We start from the raw sequence: 20,771 nt of genomic DNA, 5'->3' as shown, positions 1-20,771 counted from the left end.
TGAGACGGAGATCAGCACCGCCGGTTCAGATCACAAGGGTCTAGTGCCGCATCCTTTACTTTATATATTTTACTTATATCTATGGGGAATAAATGAGAATACGATCGTCTTAAAACAATGCACAGTATATAACCTGAATTTTTCAAAAATATTTTTCATTAATTCCAACTTTGGGTTGGGTTACGTTATTTGTGGAACGTTTGCTTACTATATTTTGGACTTTGAAGTCTACAGGCCTAGAAATCTTTAAATGCAAATTATGGTGAAAATTGGAAGTTATTTATGAAGATATGGACTGTATACTGTGTTTGTTATACGAGGCTCACCATGTGGCCTGGCAGAACGCAGAGCAAAACGGTTTGGTTCGGGCTAATTCGCTAAAGAGTCATCTATCGAATATTACTGCTGATATTTTCGAAGTTGAAAAACGTTGTTTTGATTGACTTTTTAAAATGGAGAACATTAACTTTTCTAATCAGGTATAACTATGTTTGAATGGCTGCTTTCTATAAACCTTTCTCTGATATAGAGAAAAAAAAATACATGAACCAGGTGATATAACCCAGGGATCAGCTCAGATTCTAATCCAAGGAAATGTTTAAGTTTTTTTTTGTAAATTTTTTCTTATTCATATTATTGACTTGCAAATAAAGTAAACATACCACTCGATGTCTTTTTAGTTAAATTCTACTTTAGCCACTTTTAGCTATCTTGGAAAGGGGTTGGGTTAGGAAAATGAAACTTTCAGGGATGTGTCTACAGGCTAAAGTAGCCTAGGCCTATGTCCTGGGATGGCATTTTGAAGTACCTACCTTCACTCCTTCTCAAGGGTCCTGAAATTTGCCTACTTGACAGGGTAAATATATACTAAATCATATTAGGCCTCTTGAGATAGGAATAAAGTGAATACACCATTTGATGCATTTTTTTTATGCTGATTACCAATATAATAGGCCTAATCATTTCTATTGGAAATGAATTTTAGCCCCCCCCACTATATATCCCAATTCAAGGTATATATTTCAAGGAAAATATATACCAAATCATATTATTGAGTTAGGAATAAAGTGAATACACCATTTGATGCCTTTTTTTTTATGCTGATTACAAATATAATAATCATTTCTATTGGAAATAAATTTCAGCCCCCCCCCCTATATATTCCAATTCAGGGTATATATTTCTACATTAGGGGGGGGGGCAAATTTTGTTTCTGATGCAAATGGGAGGTTAGTTTAAACTTTAATCCCCCCCCCCTAATGTAGAAATATATACCCTGAAGTGTCAAACATAGGGGGGGCTAAAACTCATTTCCAATAGAAATGATTGTTATATTTGTAATCAGCATAAAAAAGGCATTGAATGGTATATTCACTTTATTCCTAACTCAATAATATGATTTGGTATATATTTACCTATTTCTACACTAGGGGGGGTGGGGGCAAATTTTATTTCTGATGTAAATGGGAGGTAAGTTTAAACTTTACCCCCACACCCCTAATGTAGAAATATATACCCTGAATTGACATATATAGGGGGGGGGGGGGCTAAAATTGATTTCCGATAGAAATTAGTATTATATTTGTAATCAGCATAAAAAAAGGCATTGAATGGTATATTCACTTTAGTTGTTACTCAATAATATTATTTGGTAAATATTTATCCTTGACAGGTCTATACCTATTGAAATTTTTATAAAACAATGTTTTACCTTAATTTTGAGGTATCCATTTCTTTTTCTCTGACTTTAGTTCTGAAAATGCAATTCCTGTTATGAAGCTTAAAACAAGGGTAAATTTTTACCAAATCATATTTTTGACTTACAAATAAAGTCAATATACCACTTGATGCTTTTTTTTATACTCTTTCCAAATATAATAATGATTTTTGTTGGAAATAAATTTTACCCCCACCCCTATATATACCAATTCAGGGTATATATTTGCACATTAGGGGGTTGAGGTAAATTTTATTTCTGATGTAAATGGTAGGCAAGCTTAAACTTAACCTCAACCCCCCTAATTTGTAAATATATACCCTGAATTGGTATATAGGGGTGGGGGTAAAATTCATTTCCAACAAAAATGATTATTATATTTGGAAAGAACATTAAAAAAGGCATCAAGTGGTATATTCACTTTATTTGTAAGTCAATAATATGATTTGGTAAAAATTTGCCAAAACAAATTTGTTATACTTCATTTAAGCAGAAGATCTATTTTGCAAGGTTTCACTTTTATATTACACACTGATTTTTAGAGGTCATCAAAGGTCAGGACCCTCTAGAGAGAGAAGGAGTGGAGGTATGTACTTTAAAATACCTTCCTGGGCATACTGTAGACCCATCTCCAAAAGTTTCATCTTCCTAATCTAACCCCTTTCCAAGATAGCCAAAAGTAACTAAAGTAGAATTTTACTACCTTTTTTTATGCTTTTTCCAAATATAATAATCAATTTTGTCAGAAATGAATTTTATCCCACCCCTGTATATACCTGGGTGGGGGGGGGGTTAAATTTTATTTCTGATGTAAATGAGAGGCAAGTTTAAACTTCCCCCACCTCCCTAATCTGCAAATATATACCCTGAATTGGTATATATAGGGGTGGGGGATAAAATTCATTTCTGACAAAAACAATTATTATATTTGGAAAGAGCATAAAAAAGGCATCAAGTGGTATGTTTACTTTATTCATAAGTTAATAATATGAATAACAAAAAAAATTACGTTTTTTTTAGTAAATCTGCACAAAAATTCCTCCTTAAAGTAAGAATTATAATAGGCTATCAAAAGTAGGGCCATTGTTTTTTTTTATTAAATCTGCAAAAAAAAATTTCCTTAAAAGTAAAGACTATAATATCAAAAGTAGGGCCATTGATTTACCCTCTCAGCACTTCCTAAGTCCAATGTTTCACTCCTTCCTATTCTCTAATTAGGCCAAATATAGCCCTAGGTTAGGTACAAAAGTTCACAAGAAAATGCAGTATCTATCTAATGCATGAACACTTTGAAAGAAAACATGGAAAAATTTTGGTATATATTGAGCAGTTCATATTATTGACCTATAAATCAAGTGAACATATCACTAGATGCCATTTTGGTAAATTTTTCACAGTTCATATTATTGACTTACAAATAAAGTAAATATACCACTTGATGCCTTTCTTATGCTCTCTCTGAATATTATAATCATTTTTTTCAGAAATGAATTTTACCCCCACCCCTATATGTACCAATTCAGGGTATATATTTGCACATAAGGGGTGGGGTGGGGGTGGTTGAGGGTAAAATTTAAACTTACCTCTCATTTATAACAGAAATAAAATTTACCCCCAACCTCCCCTAATGTGCAAATATATACCCTGAATTGGTATATATAAGGGTAGGAGTAAAATTCATTTCCAACAAAAATTGTTATATTTGGAATAGCATGAAAAAAGGCATTGAGTGGTATGTTTATTTTATTTGTAAGTCAATAATATGAACTGCAAAAAAATTACCACCATTTTTTATGCTCTTTCTGAATATAATAAATAGTTTTCTTGCAAATTCAATTTTAAGCTCTCATATACCCTGAAAGTACCAACTTAGTAATGTAAGCTGCTGTTACACTCTTTTTACAATATACATGCTCAGTAATTGTTTTGATTTAGCTCAACATCTACCTAAACATTCCTTGAAAGCTTCACACTTAGCTTCAGTAGTAGCAACAGCTGTAGTAGTAGTGTTAGTATTAGTAGCAGTATGCACATTGCAGCTTTGTTTTTTTCAAGATCTCCATTAATGCACAATGACAATTTCAACTTGATACCATAAACTATTCTTGGGTTTATTGCTGGTATATCCTCTTGTTAACCTGTATGTGCATAGTGTTTTTTGATTTAGTTCAACACTGTTTCAAGATTCTCCAAAATTTTCACCTTAATGCCCATAGCTTTAGTAGCAGTAGTAATAGTAGTAGGGGAATTAGCAGTAGTAGTAGCAATAAAATTCTACTTTAGCTACTTTTGGCTATCTGGGAAAGGGGCTAGGTTAGGAAAATGAAACTTTCAGGGATGGGTCTACAGGCTAAAATATGTCTTGGGAAGGTATTTTGAAGTACACACCTCCACTCCTTCTCCCTCTAGAGGGTCCTGAAATTTGCTTACATGACAGGTCTATTACCTATTGAAATTTTGACAAAACAGTAATTTATGTTATTTTTCAGTTGTCACTTTCTTTTTCTCTGGTTTTAGTTCTGAAAATGCAATTTCTGTTATTTGAGTAGAATTTTAAGCCATATCTATGTTTTTTTCAAAATTTAGGAAACAAATTTGCATATATTTAAAACCTTATAAATTGGGACTGAGCAAAGTTTTGAAGCTGAAAACAAATTTGCTGTACTTCATTTAAGCAGAAGATTTATTTTGCAAGGTTTCACTTTTATAACACATGATTTTTAAAGGTCATCAAAGATCAGGACCCTCTAGAGAGAGAAGGATTGGAGGTAGGTACTTCAAAATACCTTCCTGGGACATCCTCTTCCTCAAAATTTCCTGAAAGTTTGTGCTTAATACACTAAGTTATTCCTGAGTTACTCTTTTTGGTAACCCATATGCACATAACACATTTTGATTTAGTTCAACAATCTGCTCAACATTCTCTGAAAGGTTTGACTGAATGTCATTCTTCTGTTTGGACACTAAAGGTCAAACACCCCCACCCCCTTTCTCACTGACAATTACTATATGTAAATAGTGAGGCAAGTTGCATAACTTACAGTACTTGCCCCAAGGGCTTGGGGAAGGGAGGGGGGGGACATCCCCAGAGACATAGTTGCTAAACCTTTCAAATATGCTGAATAAAATGGCTATCTCAAAATTTTGATTTAATATGTTTGGGGAATTAATAGGCATAGGAGGGGGTTGGTTGCCCTCTAATCACTTTTGATTCTTAATAAGGGCACTTAGACTTCCAATTTCATCTTCCAATCAAATGAGCTCCTTTCAAAGTTTGTAGAACAACTCCTTCTATACAATGCCTCTTTGTGAAAAAAAGAACATTTTGCCCCAATTGCCCTTTACTGAGGCAGTGTTATTGTGCTGCCTATGATTCTACAATGGTTTAGCTATTGAGAACATTTCTTCTAAAGTATTACACTGGGAAAAACCCTTGTCTTGTCTAGGGGACCAAAATTTTGACTCTCTCATACATAAGGATACCAATGACATGAGGGTTTTGCTTTTCTGCCCTTCTGTTTTGGAATGTCTTCTGTTGGCTTATAGAAAATAAGAGTCAGAACAGTCAATGAGCAATTAAAATGAAATGATTACTCTGGGATTAATCAAAAGAAAACAAATTGCTATAATTGTCACATATAACTTGTTCCCTAGGAGAATTTCAATGAAAAGGGCTATTATAAAACTGTTACCATTCTGTTAATTCTGCAAGGTATTTTCAATGATCACCAGCTTGGGATACATTTGATAAGTGATTTAGCTTGGATTGTATCAGACTGAAGTTTTTTTTAGGTTAATCCTACTGATATAAGGGTTGATCAGGGCGAATATGATAGTGATTATGAAATCCTTGACCTGGACCAAGCCAGAGCATCTGTATCTCAACCCCAGCCTTTGGCTTTTCAGGACATATATGCTGATGAAACAGATGATATAGATCTTGAGCCTGAGAAAAACAAGGAAGATAAAATTGAAGATGACTATTCTGACAAAGATGGTAATTTCTAATTTTGATTGTTTTTATTTTTATAATTTAAGGATAATCTCCATGATTTAGATACAAAAGTATTTTCCTATCTTAAAAAATACTCTTTATAACCCCAAGGGATAAGTACTTTTTTGTGATATTCCTGTGCTTTAACCCAGAACATGGAGTAAAAAAAAATATGTTCATGGAATTTTTTGGAGATACGTTTGCCTAAATTAAAAAATCAATCATCACCCCCACTAACTCTTAGAAGTCACAATTTTTAGATGATAAAAGTAAATTAAGATATGTAGGGTATTCAGTTAGACACATCTAAGTAATCTAAATTAAAGTGTCATGCTGATTTTTTTTTCTTTGAAAATTAATTTTATTGTTTTATTTTGGATATATTCTTTTTAACCTCTGGGTTAAAGCTTATCTGACAAAGTTTATTATACACCCTGAATTACTTATGAAAGATTTAATGCTCCAGTAATATTTTATTTCTTTATTTTGTAAGAAACTTTTTTGTTCTCTCTTAGTCTTCCTTGACTGTGACCAAGCATGCTAATCAAAAACCCATGGCATTGGCTATCAAAGGGGGTTGGCATCAGTGACAGTTGTGACCTGAAGATTATTCAAACTAAATGTTAATTGGGAATCATTGGGGTTGCAGCAGTAGCTATAGGAGAATTACAGTTTCCAGCCTTGAAAAACAAAAAAAAATTGCCTTTTTACATTGGTAGGCCTTAGCATTGATGTGTGTCTTGTTTTCTACCAGGGCTAGTGGGTTACCAGAACATCATTGAGATATATTTAATGACTAATTTGAAAGTTATTGCTCATATCTGTGTGCTTTTTAAAAGTACATCATCTGCAAGTGCCACATGGCACCATATGGCACTGAAAACAGCACTTTTTTTTGCCGTTTCTCAAGCAGAAAAGCTTGGAAGTATAAAACAGGTACCATTGCAATTTTTATGGTCCAAAACCCTTCACTGGAGGTTTACAATCACCCCTCTCTTATACTACCCTTCCCAGCCTCCTTAGTAAGTTTCACAGATTTTCTGCTCACCAGCAGGCTACTGCAACATTAGCAGGACTAGAAGGCTACCACACTATCGTAGAGAGATATTTAATGGCTAATTTTAAAGCTATTGCTCATATCTACTTGCTTTTCATAAATTCCACCATCTGCAAGTTCCATATGGCACTTTTTTGTGCTATTTCTCAAGCGGTGGGGCTAGCAGACTACCAGAACATAGTAGAGAGATATTTAATAGCTCATATAAAAGCTATTGCTCCATAGCAATAGCTTTTCCATCATCATTCAATTCCACCATCTACAAGTTCCAAACTGTATCAAAGATGGAACTTTTGGTACCATTTTAACTCAACCTTGCAAGGATTCTGGCCTGCAGAGGTTGGTAGAGCATGACGGTCCCAAGTCCGTAAAATGAGGAGGGTTGGGCGATGGGCTTGAGACCTATCCCTGTAAAATTCCAAATTGCAAAAGAAACATCGATGATAGCCTCGGATACCCCACTACACCATTTGACGACAACCTCAGCACGCCCACGGACACAATTTATGACAGCAAAAACTAATACAAAATTTGAGTTTTGGAATGTAAGGGCACTAAACCAGCTGACAAAACCTGAACAAGTACTCAGAGAGATAAAAAAGTATAAGCTAGATCTCCTTGCTCTAAGCGAAGTCAGGTGGATTGGATCTGGACATGAACAACAAGGAGAGGGTTACTCACTAATTTACAGCGGAAATGAATCCCAGCAGCAGGCTGGAGTTGGGATAATGCTGAATGACCAGGCCGGTAAAGCACTAGTTGAATGGAAGCCAGTCAGGGAGAGATGCTTACTTGTAAGATTTGTAACCAACCATCTGAAAATTTCAATCATTGCATGTTATGCTCCTACTAATGATGCAGACAATACTTATAATGAGTCATTCTACCAAGCTCTTCAGTCATTGACATCAGAAGTCCCTTCTTTGTGTGGTTGGGGACTTCAATGCAAAGGTGGGAGCAGAAAAAGACTATGGTCCACAAGTCCTAGGGAGACATGTTCTTGGTGAAATGAATGAAAAGGGAGCCCTCCTGGTAGATTATGCTCTGAGTAATGATCTTATGGTCGGAAAAAATCAGTTTGAACAAAATCATCCACAAACAGTCATGGATCTCGCCAGACGGCAGGACGAAGAACTAAATAGATCATTTCCTAATCTCAAGGAGACGGCGGACAAGTCTTCTGGACGTGCATGGCTTCAGAAGGGCAGATGCCCAGTCGGACCACAACCTGATGGTAGCAAAATTGAAAGTCAAGCTGAAAGTGCCCAAAAACGCAAAGTCGAATCCTATGAAGCTTTATGATGTGGATAAGTTACATGTCTGAGAAACTTGAAGAAAATTTTGTATGGAGTTGAAGAACTCATTTGCTCCACTTGAAATAGAAAACAGCACAGACAGTCCGGAAACAACATGGCAAAAAATGAAGATAACTTACAATCAAGTTTCTAGGGATGTGCTCGGGTATAAGAAGAAACCGAAAGAAAGATGGATATCACAGGAAACTTGAAAACTAATCGACGAGTGCAATGGCTTGAGACAGCAAGTTTTCTCTACTAGCGGTGACAGAACTTTGGTCTTCGCAAATGTCCTATATAGAATGAAGGACAAAGAAATCAAGAAGTCGGCAAAAGCTGACAAGCAGAGGTGTGTAGAAGAGAAGGCTAGACTAGCAGAGGAAGCAGCTAAAAAAGGAGACTCCAAAGCAGTTTACAGCTTTACAAATGAAATGATAGGAAAGCTTCCCAGCAGATCATTCGGAAAGGTTTTAAATAGACCAAGACCAACTGACCAAGAAAGCATCCCTTCTATGTCCTTTCTTAACCTTAAGACTGACGAAAGATCCCCGAACATCTGCGTAAATACTTGTTGCAGTGAAGAAACTCAAGAATGGAAGATCACCTGGTGAAGACTGCATAACTTCTCAAATGATCAAGGCATCAATGAGGACATGCCTCTCAGTGTGGATAACACTGATTGCAATAGTCTGGCAGTTTGAAAAGGTCCCTGGTGACTGGACCAAAGGGATAATTGTTAAGATATTTAAGAAAGGTAATGCTCTTAACTGGAATAACTGGCGAGGTATAAGCCTAATATCAGTACCAAGTAAGGTTGTAGCTCTTGTAATAGTCGAACGACTAAAAAAGCACTTGATCCGTATCTGAGAGAAGAGGAACATGGCTTTCGGACCGGTAAATCTTGTTCAGATCTCATACTCACGCTTAGGACTCTGATAGAAGAAGCAAATGAGTGGTCCAACAAAGTATACATGCTCTTCATCGATTTTGAAAAGGCCTTCGATTCCGTGGACCGTGACACACTCTGGGAAATTCTACAGTATTATGGTGTCCCCAAGAAAAAAATAAGTTTGATCATGGCCTTTTACGAAAAATCGGAATGTTGCATAAAGACAGAAAATGGAACAACTAGCTACTTCAAAATTATGTCAGGAGTACGGCAGGGATGCGTTTTATCACCCTTTTTATTTGTAACTTTAATGGATTATGTTTTGAGAGAAGCGGCTGGCTTCGGAAAAACAGTCGGGAAATAAAATCCTCTAGGACCTTGACTTTGCGGATGATGTGACACTTCTGGAAATGACAAAGCAGTGACTCCAGGAGCTCCTTAATAAAGTGAGCGTTAAAGTGGAGAAAGTTGGCCTAAACGTCAACATAGACAAGACTAAATCAATGATAACATCAGGCTCGCCAGTCGAGCTCCTGTACAAAAATCATAGAGTCGAACAAGTCCATGAATTTAAGTACCTCGGAAGCTGGGTCGATTACACAGGAAAAGTGCAAAATGAGGTCAAGAGAAGAATTGGTATTACAAACGCTGGTTTCAAGAAACTTAAGTCAGTATAGAAACCAAAGAAGTACTCGTTTACACTAAATCTGCAAGTTCTAAATAGCAACGTTTTGTCCGTGCTATTGTATGCCAGTGAGTGCTGGAAACTAGATGTTGGGACAGAGAAAAGACTCACAGCTTTCGAAAACAATTAATTGAGACCCGTACTGAATATCAGTTGGCGTCAAAGTGTCAGTATCCTTGAGGTCTGTAGAAAAACTGGCCAGTCATTTATTGCTAAAGTGATTAAGAAAAAAAGATGTAGCCATCTAGGCCAAGTCCTTTGCATAAAGGACTCAAGAATTCCGAACCAGGTTCAACAATGGCAGCCGTGTGGGAGTCGACTGAGGGGAGGACCGAGAAACATGCTCAGACGCACGTACGATCGTGATCTACGCAGTGCTCACACATCACTACAACCCCAGTGGGAGGATGTACTTGCCGCAGCGCCAATACGTGACATTTACCGAGGCTTCGTCGATCCCATATGCGCCCCAGATGGCTCAGGAGGACCTAAGTTCCTAAGTAAGTTTCAAGTGGAAAAGCTTGGAAATATAAAACGGGTATCATTGTAATATTTATAGTCCAAAACCCTTTGCAGGAGATTTAAAATCACCTCTCCCAAATACTTCCCCTCCCAGCCTTCTTAGTAAGTTCATAAATTGTCTACTCACCAGCCGCCTACTGCAAGATTAGCAGGGCTAACAGGGTACCATACCATCATAGAAATATCTTTAAGGGTTCATTTAAAAGCTATTGCTCAGATCTACATGTTCTTTTTTTTTATAAATTCTGCCATTAGTAAGTGCCTTATAGAAACAAAAACGATACTGTTGGTGCAATTCATGTCTTTTTGTTGCTTCTGTACAAGCCAGATCATATTAGTTCTTTTTTTTTGGGGGGGGGGGGGGTCAAACCGGGTAACCTTCCCCTCTCCTCTGGATACTGCCCTTTGAGAATTTGAAATTTTTTTAAGAATTGTGGCAGAAAATTGCAATAATGCAATTTCACATTATGCAATTTCACATTGCATTATAAAAATCACATAAATTTCGATATAATATATTAACTATACATCTAAAATTCTTTTAACATCCTTCTGTTTTCTAAAATCTGTCTAAATATCATACAGGACAATATTTCACAGACTATTGAACCTTTATCTGCAACTTCCATAAAAGACCAATTTATAATTTGCATCTTCCTATGTTTGTGAACCCATTGTGCACATAACAAACCTGTCTATGATCAATGGAGTCCTCCCAGGAATATTTAAATCAGCAATTGCTTTCCCGATTCATAAAAAAGGCGATCCGTCTGAGATAAGTAATTATCGTTCTATCTCACTTCTCCCAGTTATATCCAAAGTGCTCGAGAGAATTATCTTTCGACTTCTTTCTCCCTTTTTATTGAGGATTAATCCTTCAGATTCGTTAATTTCTGCTCATGCACTAATCGACGCCACACAGTTTGTACGTTTCCAACTTCACCTTAAAAATATTGTATTGGGCTTTTTTCTGGATTTTTCTAAGGCCTTGACATGGTTGATCCCAGTATTTATTAAGTAAACTCAAGAACATAGGGATTCGTGGAATTCCTTTCTCATAGTGTGGCTCTTATCTCTCTGGTAGAGTACAGAGTGTGAGTCTAGGCGGCGTGACCTTGCATCCCCTACCTGTCCAGAGGGGCGTCCCGCAGGGCTCTCTTCTTGGTCCAATACTTTTTCTCCTTTATATTAATGATTTGGTTACGGACCTGGGTCCATCAGTGCACCCAGTACTTTTTACTGACGATAGCAACTTTTTCATCACCGGCCCTAATTTACCATTTGTCGTCACCTCTGCTCAAATCCTTCTGGATAGAGTACAGGAGTGGTGTCTCGTTAACTGCATGACCATTAACAGCAAGAAAAGTCAGGTTGTAGTATTTCGAACCCCTTACAAAAAAATGAAGCTCAGCAAGCACTTGGCCTCAAATATTCCACCAATCTCCTCCCGCAGGTTGAAGTTCCCAAGTTTCTTGGTGTCCACATAGACTCCTCCCTATCATTTGCAACACATGTTTCCTATATCAGAGCCATAATCTTGCGACAGGTAAGTATGATTAATCGTGTGAATAATTTTCTTCTTCCTGATATCCTTGTCACCCTTTATTACTCTTTTATTTACCCATATATCTCATACTGCGGGTCTGTTTGGGGCCACATTTATCCTTCAGTTACAATAAATTAAAATCTGCCCAAAAACGTGCCGTAAAATGCAGTTTTTCGGCTGCCCCGACTATATCCCACCCAGGACTTGTACTCCGATTTTGGTATTATCCCTTTTGAACAAATCATTAAAAAATTAAATCTATCACTTGCATACTCCGCTTACCATAAGAATCTTCCTCCCCAATTATTATCTTATTTTAATTGTAATAATTCTGAAGGTCTCCATTCATCCAACCGTTCCTTTATTGTCCCCAAGTGTGTCTCTAGCTCCGCCCAGCGATCCCCCATTTATAAATCGATACTTCAATAGAATATAATACCCTCCAGTATCGAGCTATCCACAACTTTTCGCACGCTGTATAACAATGTTACTAAACTTTGATATTATAATTCTCTAAATTTTTAATCAATTAGCTTTAAATTACCCGTGTTTTCTCTTTCTTTTTTCTTTTTTTTTCTCTTCTTTCTTTTCAATTTTTTGTTGTTATGGTCCTCAACAAGTTTGCTTCTAGGATCTTTATCATTATTGGTGTTATGTTTCATTTTTATTTGAATAAATTGAATTGAATAACTCCTCAAACATGATGCCAATCAGATTGTTAAAATTCTAAATATCCCATAGCAATGAAACTTCATCTGGAAACGGATACCCAAAATTTTTCTATTTTTGGTAGAGTTCGGGGGGGGGCGGGAGGGGACTCAGAAACATCTTCCAAAAGTATGATTTAAGGTCTAAATTTGTTCCTGAAGTTTTCTTTTATCTACCCAAAATCACTTTTGATGAATCATTAAAGTAATTCAACTAGAATTACGGAATTTTCTATTTTTTCTACATCTGGGGGGACGGGATTCAGAAACATCTCCTCAAAGTGTAAATTAGAATCTAATTTCAGTGCTAAAGTTTTCATTAATCTAGCTCTCAGCACTTTAGAAAACTTTAATCATATAGGCTAACCTCAACTTTTGTGATCTAATTTACGATGTTTAAATACCAGCTTGAAATTCAAAATATCGGATCGCGGAAACAATGTATATTCACCCTCAATAACGTAGTTGACATCTGATAGCCGCTTTGTATCCTTAAACAGTTCTCTCATTGAGAGCCAAAGAGAAGTTTCCAATTGTCATAATATAGCAAACCGGATTTTATTATAGCCTTTGTTTATGTAGGATAAACAGATGAATGCACAAAAGTTAATTTTAATTAAAAACCAACAAAGATTAATTTAAAAAAAGCTTCTTGAAGGAAGTAAAGAGTGAAGTTGAAGCTTGAAACGAACAAAAATTATTGCTTCACAGCCTATCTAACATATAACAATAAAATTACCTTTGCTGAGGTTAAGTATGAGGTCTTATGACTGCTCCTTATCTGATGAGGCAAAGTCTGTCTTGCGAGTTCTTTTGTCCGCTGTCTGGGCCAACAACCCACCCAGCCGGTATTTACCAAGTTTTCTAACGGAAAAAACAGCCTCGGGTCAGACTCCTTTCCAGTAGACGACCAAATGCGAGCCCCAAGACAATTCTTACGGATACGTTTACTGTTACCCACTACAATGTACGTGGTCTCCGATCCAAGTTGGATCACCTACAGCACATGTTGAATGAGGTCTCCCCTTCTGTCATGTGTTTATCCGAGACCAACCTGAACTCTAGCGTCATTGATAGTGACGTCAGCATTCCTGGTTACAACCTGCTAAGGGTGGATTGCGAAAAACAGAAGTTCGACTTTTCGTGGACGTAATTTTACTATGCACATTCAAAATAACATCCCTTTTGTTACTTTCAATTCCTAACAATAAGGAGGTCCTTTGGGTTAAAGTAAACCTATCAAACAAATCGTTTGTTACTGGTACAGTCGATAACCGACCAAGTATGAAAATCATCGAACATCTGGAAGATTGCTTGGAATTGTGTAGCAAAAGTTCCCTAAACCAGGTATAATAATCTAAGGAGACTTCAACATTCGTCATGGCTCGTGGCTGAAAAGTCGTACGACTGATACGGAGGGCTTAGCTCTGCTAGACCTGAGTCTTGCTTGTGGCCTAGAACAACTTGTTGAATTTGACACTTATATTGGCCCTCATGGATAATCCAGGCTTAAATTCTTCTTAACTGATCATTCGGATTCCTTTAGTGTTGAAAGCTATCCTTTTGCCTGCGACCATGTGGCAGTTATAGCTCGTGGAAATCTCGAAATACCTCCACCTGTAAAGCACGAGGGGATCATCAGGCAGTATCACTGCACAGACTGGGATGATCACATGCACAGACGAAACTTCTTATCGGCAAAGCCGTGGAGTAAATTTTTAAAAGAAACATCACATAAAGCAGCGGCACTTTACAAAATGCGATTAAAGAGGCTATTGAGCAATTCTTCCCATCAAAAACAGTAAAAGTCTCATCTCGAGATAAGCCATGGTTCAATGCTGGTTGTAAAAAGGCAGTCAGGGCCAGAAAGAAGGTTCACAAGAAATGCCATTCAACTGAATCCGACGAGGACCGGGCTGCTTTTATTAGCGCTCGAAATGAGTCTATTAAAGTCGTACGACAAGCTAGAGCCGATTACAGACACAAGTTTTTAGGCAAACTGGAAAGGGTCCCTCCAGATTGGTGGTGGAGGGTTGTCAAAGCTCTATCGTCATCTAAATCAATGGCAATTATGTCACTTCATGTTGAAGAAACGATGATCCAGCAAGGCCAGGAAAAGGCAGATGTTCTTGCAGAAGTCTTTTCAAAGGTCTCCCAACTTGATGAGGACGGAGTCTCCCGTCCCCCTTTCCGCCAAGAACAGATGCAAAAATCACCAGCGTTAACATAACTACTAGGAAGGTGCTCAGAACGCTAAGCCAGCTGGATGTCACCAAAGCATCAGGACCTGACAAGATTCCCAATCTCATCCTTAAAAGATGTGCCCCTGAACTTGCTGGTCCCTTCGCCTCTCTTTACAGGAAATGCTTTGCAGCGGGATCATTCCCGAAAGCCTGGAAAATTGCTCATTTGGTCCCTGTTCTAAAGACAGAATCTGACCTGTCTAATGTAGGATCGTATCGTCTAATAATTCTGCTGTCCTGTGTAGGTAAAGTTTATAAAAGCGTCATTAATAAGACCCTTTACCAATACCTTGTGTCACATCTGTTGTTGATAGACACACAATACGGTTTTTCGCAGAAAACGGTCTACGTTAGACTGTCTGATTACACAGTATCAAGAGTGGGTTGAGCTCCTTTCTCAGGGACACGATATTCACCTTCTCTCCTTTGTCATTGAAAAAGCCTCTGATCGTGTATTGCACAAGGGACTTCTTTGTAAACTGAAAGCCTATGGAATTCACGGTCGACTATTTGACGTGCATACTGAGTTTCTTTGTCAATGATCATTGCAATTTGTCCTCGATGGCTTCATATCAAAAGAACACCCATTTTTATCAGGACTACCACAAGGAAGTATTCTTGGACCAACCCTTTTTTTGGTGTTCATAAACGACCGGGGGGACAACCTTGTGAAAAAACGTCACCACTTTGCGGATGACACAACAACAAAAACATCAATCGCAAAAGACGAAGATCCCAGTGAACCCCACAAGGAGTTTCAGGCTGGCCTGGTGAAAGTTGAGGCGTGGACAGATGCATGGCTTGTAAGTTTTAACCCATCGAAAACGAAAGAGCTCCTAATTTCTAAGGCGAGTAATATGAGGGCTCATCCTGATTTCGTCTTCAAAGGAGAGGCATAAACGCGAGTTGATACACTGCGTCTACTTGGAGGTAATTTCTCTTCAGATCTCTTATGGACTGAGCATCTCAGTAAAATTATATCCCCTTACAAGAAGAAATTAGGTGTTATCCTAAGATGCAAAAGTCTTCTACCTGATGATTCTATTCAGCCACTTTTCAATTCGTGCATCAGACCTGTCATAGAATATGCATGCCCTCTCTTTGCTGGTGCACCAAAAAGCCACATCGCTACACTTTAACATATTCAAAATAGAGCAGTGCGTACAACAACCTCTGGCCACACGAAAGCTAAAACCCCACAGCTGATCCAGGAACGTTTCGATGTGGCGTCCATGTCCGTTTTTTATAAGTACTTGTATAACCCTCCATCGGAGGAGCTATCGAAGCTCATTCCTGATAAAACAAAGCCCTTGCGATCAACTCGCCGAAATACAGCACGTCAGGACTAGCTTGAGCAGGGTACTCCCCCCCAAGACTATCTGAAAATGAGTTTCTCCCGGCGATCGGTTACCACATGGAATAGATTGCCGGCAGAAATAATTATGAAAAATTCGTCCCTTGACGCGTTCAATAGAAGGTATAACAAGTGCCCCAGTGTTAAAAAATGAGGTAACTAACAGGACTAGCGGGAATTTATCATCGTGATGGAGCCGCGAAGCCTGTAATAATAATAAAAAAAGGGTATTGGTTTATGAATCAAAAGTGGGCACGTAACCTGACAACAACAAACTAATTTCCAATAATTTTCATAGCCTAATCAGTAACTGTCAATATACAATAAAATTATCTTAAAAACTTAAGTATAGAAATAAATATTATTTTAATAATGGAAAAGTCACTGAGCAGGTTACAAAAATAATATGTTAGTTTATCAGGTAACATCTTTGTCTCACCAGCTAAAATACCAATTGTAAGTAATGTACAATTTTAAATCATAGGCAACGCTATAGCGTTGCCTATAGTAAGGGCCATACGACCCCAATGTTTATTATTTATTTATTATTATTATTTTTTTCCATAGGAACTTCATATGGAAGGGGTCGTCGTAGAAACTTCAAAGGGGGCTCATTCGATTGGAAATGAGAGTTCTATTGCCCTTTTTAATAGTCGAAAATGATTGGAGGGCAACTAGCCCCCCCCCCCCACGCCCATCATTCCCCCAAACATATCATATCAAAATTTTGAGATAGCCATTTTGTTCAGCGTAGTTGATTTCCTGGTAGAAAATATATTTTTGAGGAGGACAATCCCCCACGACCCTCGGGGCAAGGGTTGTAAGTTATGCACTGGAGGTATATAAGGTTTTGATAGAAAGTGTTGTAGTAGAAATTTCAAGACAGGCTCCTTCAAATGGAAAGTCAAAGGGATAGAGTGCTATTTTTAATATTTGAAAGTGATTGGCAGGCAATTAGGGCCCCCCCCCCCCCCACGCCCATCATTCCCCCAAACACATCCAATCAAAATTTTAAGACAGCCATTTTGTTCAGCGTAGTTGATTTCTAGATAGAAAATATGTGTTGAGGAGGACACTCCCCCACACCCCTTAGGGCAAGGGTTTTAAGGTATGCCCTGGGGGCAAATTAGGTTTTTATAGAAGGTGTTGTCGTATAAACTTAAAAAAAGGCTCATTCGATTGGAAATTCAAAGGGCTAGTGCCCTTTTTAATATTCGAAAGTGATTGGTGGGCAATTAGCCCCCCCCCCCCCCACGCTCGTCATTCCTACAAATACATCCAATCGGAATTTTTAGAGAGCCATTTTGTTCAGCGTAGTTGATTTCCAGATAGAAAGCATGTTTTTGAGGAGGATACTCCCCCAAAACCCTCAGGACAAGGGTTTTAAGTTATACCCTGGGGGCATATAAGGTTTTTATAGAAGGTGGTGTCGTAGAAACTTCAAAAAATGCTCATTCGATTGGAAATTCAAAGGGCTAGTGCCCGTTTTAATAGTCGAAAGTGATTTGAGGGCAACTATCCCCCCGCCCACGCCCACCTTTTCCCCAAACACATCCAATCAAAATTTTGAGACAACCATTTTATTAAACGTAGTTTTAATACCTGGAAATTAGGTCTTTGAGGATGACAACTACCCCAAAGCCCTCAGGGCAAGGGTTTTAATTTAAGGATTCTCCGAATCCTTCCCATTATTTCTTATGGACGGGATGCTCGTATAAACTTTAGAGAGGGCTCATTTGATTGGAAATCGAAAGTTCTTGTTCACTTCTTAAGAGTCAAAAGAGATTGGAGAGGAACTAGCCCCCCCTCCCTCCACTCCCTAAATGCATCATATAAAAATTTTGAGATAGACATTTTGTTAAAATAGTTCAAAGTTCTGATAACAAAAAACTCCGGTGTCGACACAGCCCACCAGGGCCCGGGGGTAGGCGTTGTAAGTTATGCCCTGGGGGCATATAAACAATCAAACAATCAATGCAAACAAACATACAATAGATATTAATGTAAATTAATAAATAAATTTTAGTTTTTTAAATTAATTTTCTTATGTGACTAAGTTTTAGACAATAGAAAACTAAAGGTCACAAAGCCAATAAGGTCTCGATGTTTTATTGTTTTTTAGTTGTGAACTAAGATTAGTGAAAACAGGACCACCAACGGGAAGGTTGTGCACAGCCAGCCCCGTCCGCCCACCCTTATAGTTTATTTTAGTATATTATAGTTTATTATTTTAAGTATATAAAATACTTAAAATTACAGCCATACTTAAAATAATGTTAAAATACATACTTTGCGATAAATGCTAAATTATTGTGGCACAAAAAATCCGAAAAATAGTCTAATCAAAACGATCCTGTTCTTTCTGCATCAACAAATAGATAAGCCTAACTACTGTTCTTAGAAGCTATTATTTCGATCCATTCATTGTTGCGTAAAAAATCACGTTTGATTTATCAGAGGCATGTAATTAAGCTGTCTATAGCAAAGGCCATAAGGCTTCAATGTTTTATTATTATTAATTAAAAAAAAAACCTTACATAAAAATAAGTTTTCTAAGAAAAGCAAAGAGCCATATTGAACTCAGGACCAGCAGAAATTAATTCCTATTATAGTTGAAACTCGAAAAGACCAGAAATTACTGTTACAGAATAAACAAAACCCCGAACGAACAGAAATTAAAATTAACTATCTTACAAACATAAAGATAACTGGTGTAAACATAAATAAATGAATAAATCTTATATAGCTTCATTATTTTTTTTTATTGTTTTCCCCCCAGAGGTGCTTTGTATGAAAGGGTTAAAAATACAATTTTTTTCCAAATCGTTGAAATGTTAAATAATAGAACTCTGATATCAACCAAAAACTCCCGGGCCTAGGGGCAGGAAAGGATTCTCACATGAACTTGAGAGAGGGCTCACTTGAGTGGAAATTGGACGTTCTCGTACAGCTCCTAAGAGTCAAAAGTGATCAAAGGGCAAATAACCCCCCCCCCCTGCGCCCTTTTCCCCTACCCTTCCTTTGAACTAATTCTGTTTATACCTGAAGGCCCAATGAGAATTAGAATGTTTTGGTATTAACACACATTTATTAGGCATCTGCTCTCCTCCCTAACAAGGAAAGAAACAGAGAGTGTAAGGCAGTGGCGGATCCAGGGGAGGGGTGAGGTGGGTGCCCCCCTAACGTAGTCTAAAGTAGTGTAATTTACTTAATTAATACAAGATTGCGTTAATTAAACTTGCTCCTAACGCAAGTTAATCGGATCAACCTTCCAAAGTTGATGCGACCACCTCTTCCACATAAAGTGCCCCTGGAAAAATAAATAAGTATTTATTTATTGGACCCTTATGGCTCTTTACTTAGGTAACGCTATAGCATTGCTTCTGACCTAATAAATAAAAAAACAAGTTTTTTAAACTGAAAGTAAGGAGCGACATTAAAACTTAAAACGAACAGAAATTATTCCGTATATGAAAGGGGTTGTCCTCTCCTCAACGCCGTGCACTTTACGCTAAAGTTTTTTATTTTTTTAAAAAATAGACTTATGTAAAAGAGTCAAACCTTAGCGTAAAGAGCGAGGCGTTGATGAGGGGACAGCCCCTTTCGTATACGGAATAATTTCTGTTCGTTTTAAGTTTTAATGTCGCTCCATACTTTCAGTTTAAAAAACTTGTTTTTTTTAAATTTCTGATCGTTTATTAGTTAATGCAGCTTTTATTTTGGCTCGCCGTCATTGAATAAGTAAACAAACTTTGCATACAAATTTTACTTTCCTTTTGCTAAATGGTTGTCTCTAAATTTGGTTCTGACGTCATTTACAAATTAACTTACGTAACAAACTTCTATATTCGTATATTTTTCTTCTGGCAAAAATACAAAGTTGAAGATTTTTGCATATATGAGCTTGAAACCTATGTTATAAGGTTTTCTGATACGCTGAATCTGACGGTTTAATTTTTATTAAAATGCTTTCTCTTTTAGGGGATGTTTCCCCCCTCTTTACAAAATCCGGCAAATTTTCTCAGACTCGTAGTCTTTGATGAGCAATACTAAACTTAATAAAATTCATATATTTCGAATCAGCATTATAAGCCCATTCTTTCGATACATTTATTGACATCAAAGTTCCGTTTTTAAAAGTTTCGATTACTATTGAGCCGTATCGCTTGTTTTTTTTATTGTTTTTTTTTTATTACGTATATATTATTACGTATATGATGGGGTTCTCCCCTTAGTCAATACCACGCTCTTTACGTTAAAAGTTAAAAATTTTTTTAATTCACAAACCCCTGAATCACAAAGGCCGTTTAATTAGAATAGAAAGCTCTTTTGAAAGCACTAAAAAAAACTGTAGCGTAAAGAGCGAGGTATTGACTTGGGGGATAACCCCCTCATATACGTAATAATTTCTGTTCATTTTAAGTTCTAATGTTGCTTCTTACTTTCAGTTGAAAAAACTTGTTTTTTTTAAATTTAATTTCTGATCGTTTTTTAAATAATGCTTGGAAAACCGGCGCCCCCTTCATAGAAATGTCCCTTACCCCAAAGAAACATCCTCCACGGAAAGATTCTCCCGAGTAACCCCCTCCTCCAGCCCCCCCCACCAGAAATTTTTTTCCTGAAAATGTCTGTATACTTTCCAATAACCAATACAATATTTAAGCAATGGGCAAAGTTCATAACTTGCAGCCCTTCCCTGGGAACTGTGGGGGATTAAGTCATCGTAAAAGACATATTTATTAGATTTTCGACTATGCTGAAC

General features: G+C 37.3%; 1 protein-coding gene across 1 annotated transcript in view; it reads left to right on the top strand.

The window, feature by feature from the left end:
• Positions 1 to 422: 422 nt before the first annotated feature.
• LOC148948655 (general transcription factor 3C polypeptide 3-like) overlaps positions 423 to 20,771 on the top strand; it is a 117,486-nt gene continuing 97,137 nt past the window's right edge. The window contains exons 1-2 of the mRNA XM_089094564.1: positions 423 to 479; positions 5,510 to 5,714. Of these exons, the coding sequence (XP_088950690.1) occupies positions 453 to 479; positions 5,510 to 5,714 (232 nt within the window). The 5' untranslated portion in view covers positions 423 to 452. The remainder of the gene's footprint in view (positions 480 to 5,509; positions 5,715 to 20,771) is intronic.

This window comes from Artemia sp. Qi Xiang Cuo, chromosome 9 (genome assembly GCF_049724085.1).
Source record: "Artemia sp. Qi Xiang Cuo chromosome 9, ASM4972408v1, whole genome shotgun sequence".
NCBI lineage: Eukaryota > Metazoa > Arthropoda > Branchiopoda > Anostraca > Artemiidae > Artemia > Artemia sp. Qi Xiang Cuo.
The sequence above is the reverse complement of the archived record's forward strand: the minus strand, read 5'-3'. Positions and strand labels throughout refer to the sequence as shown.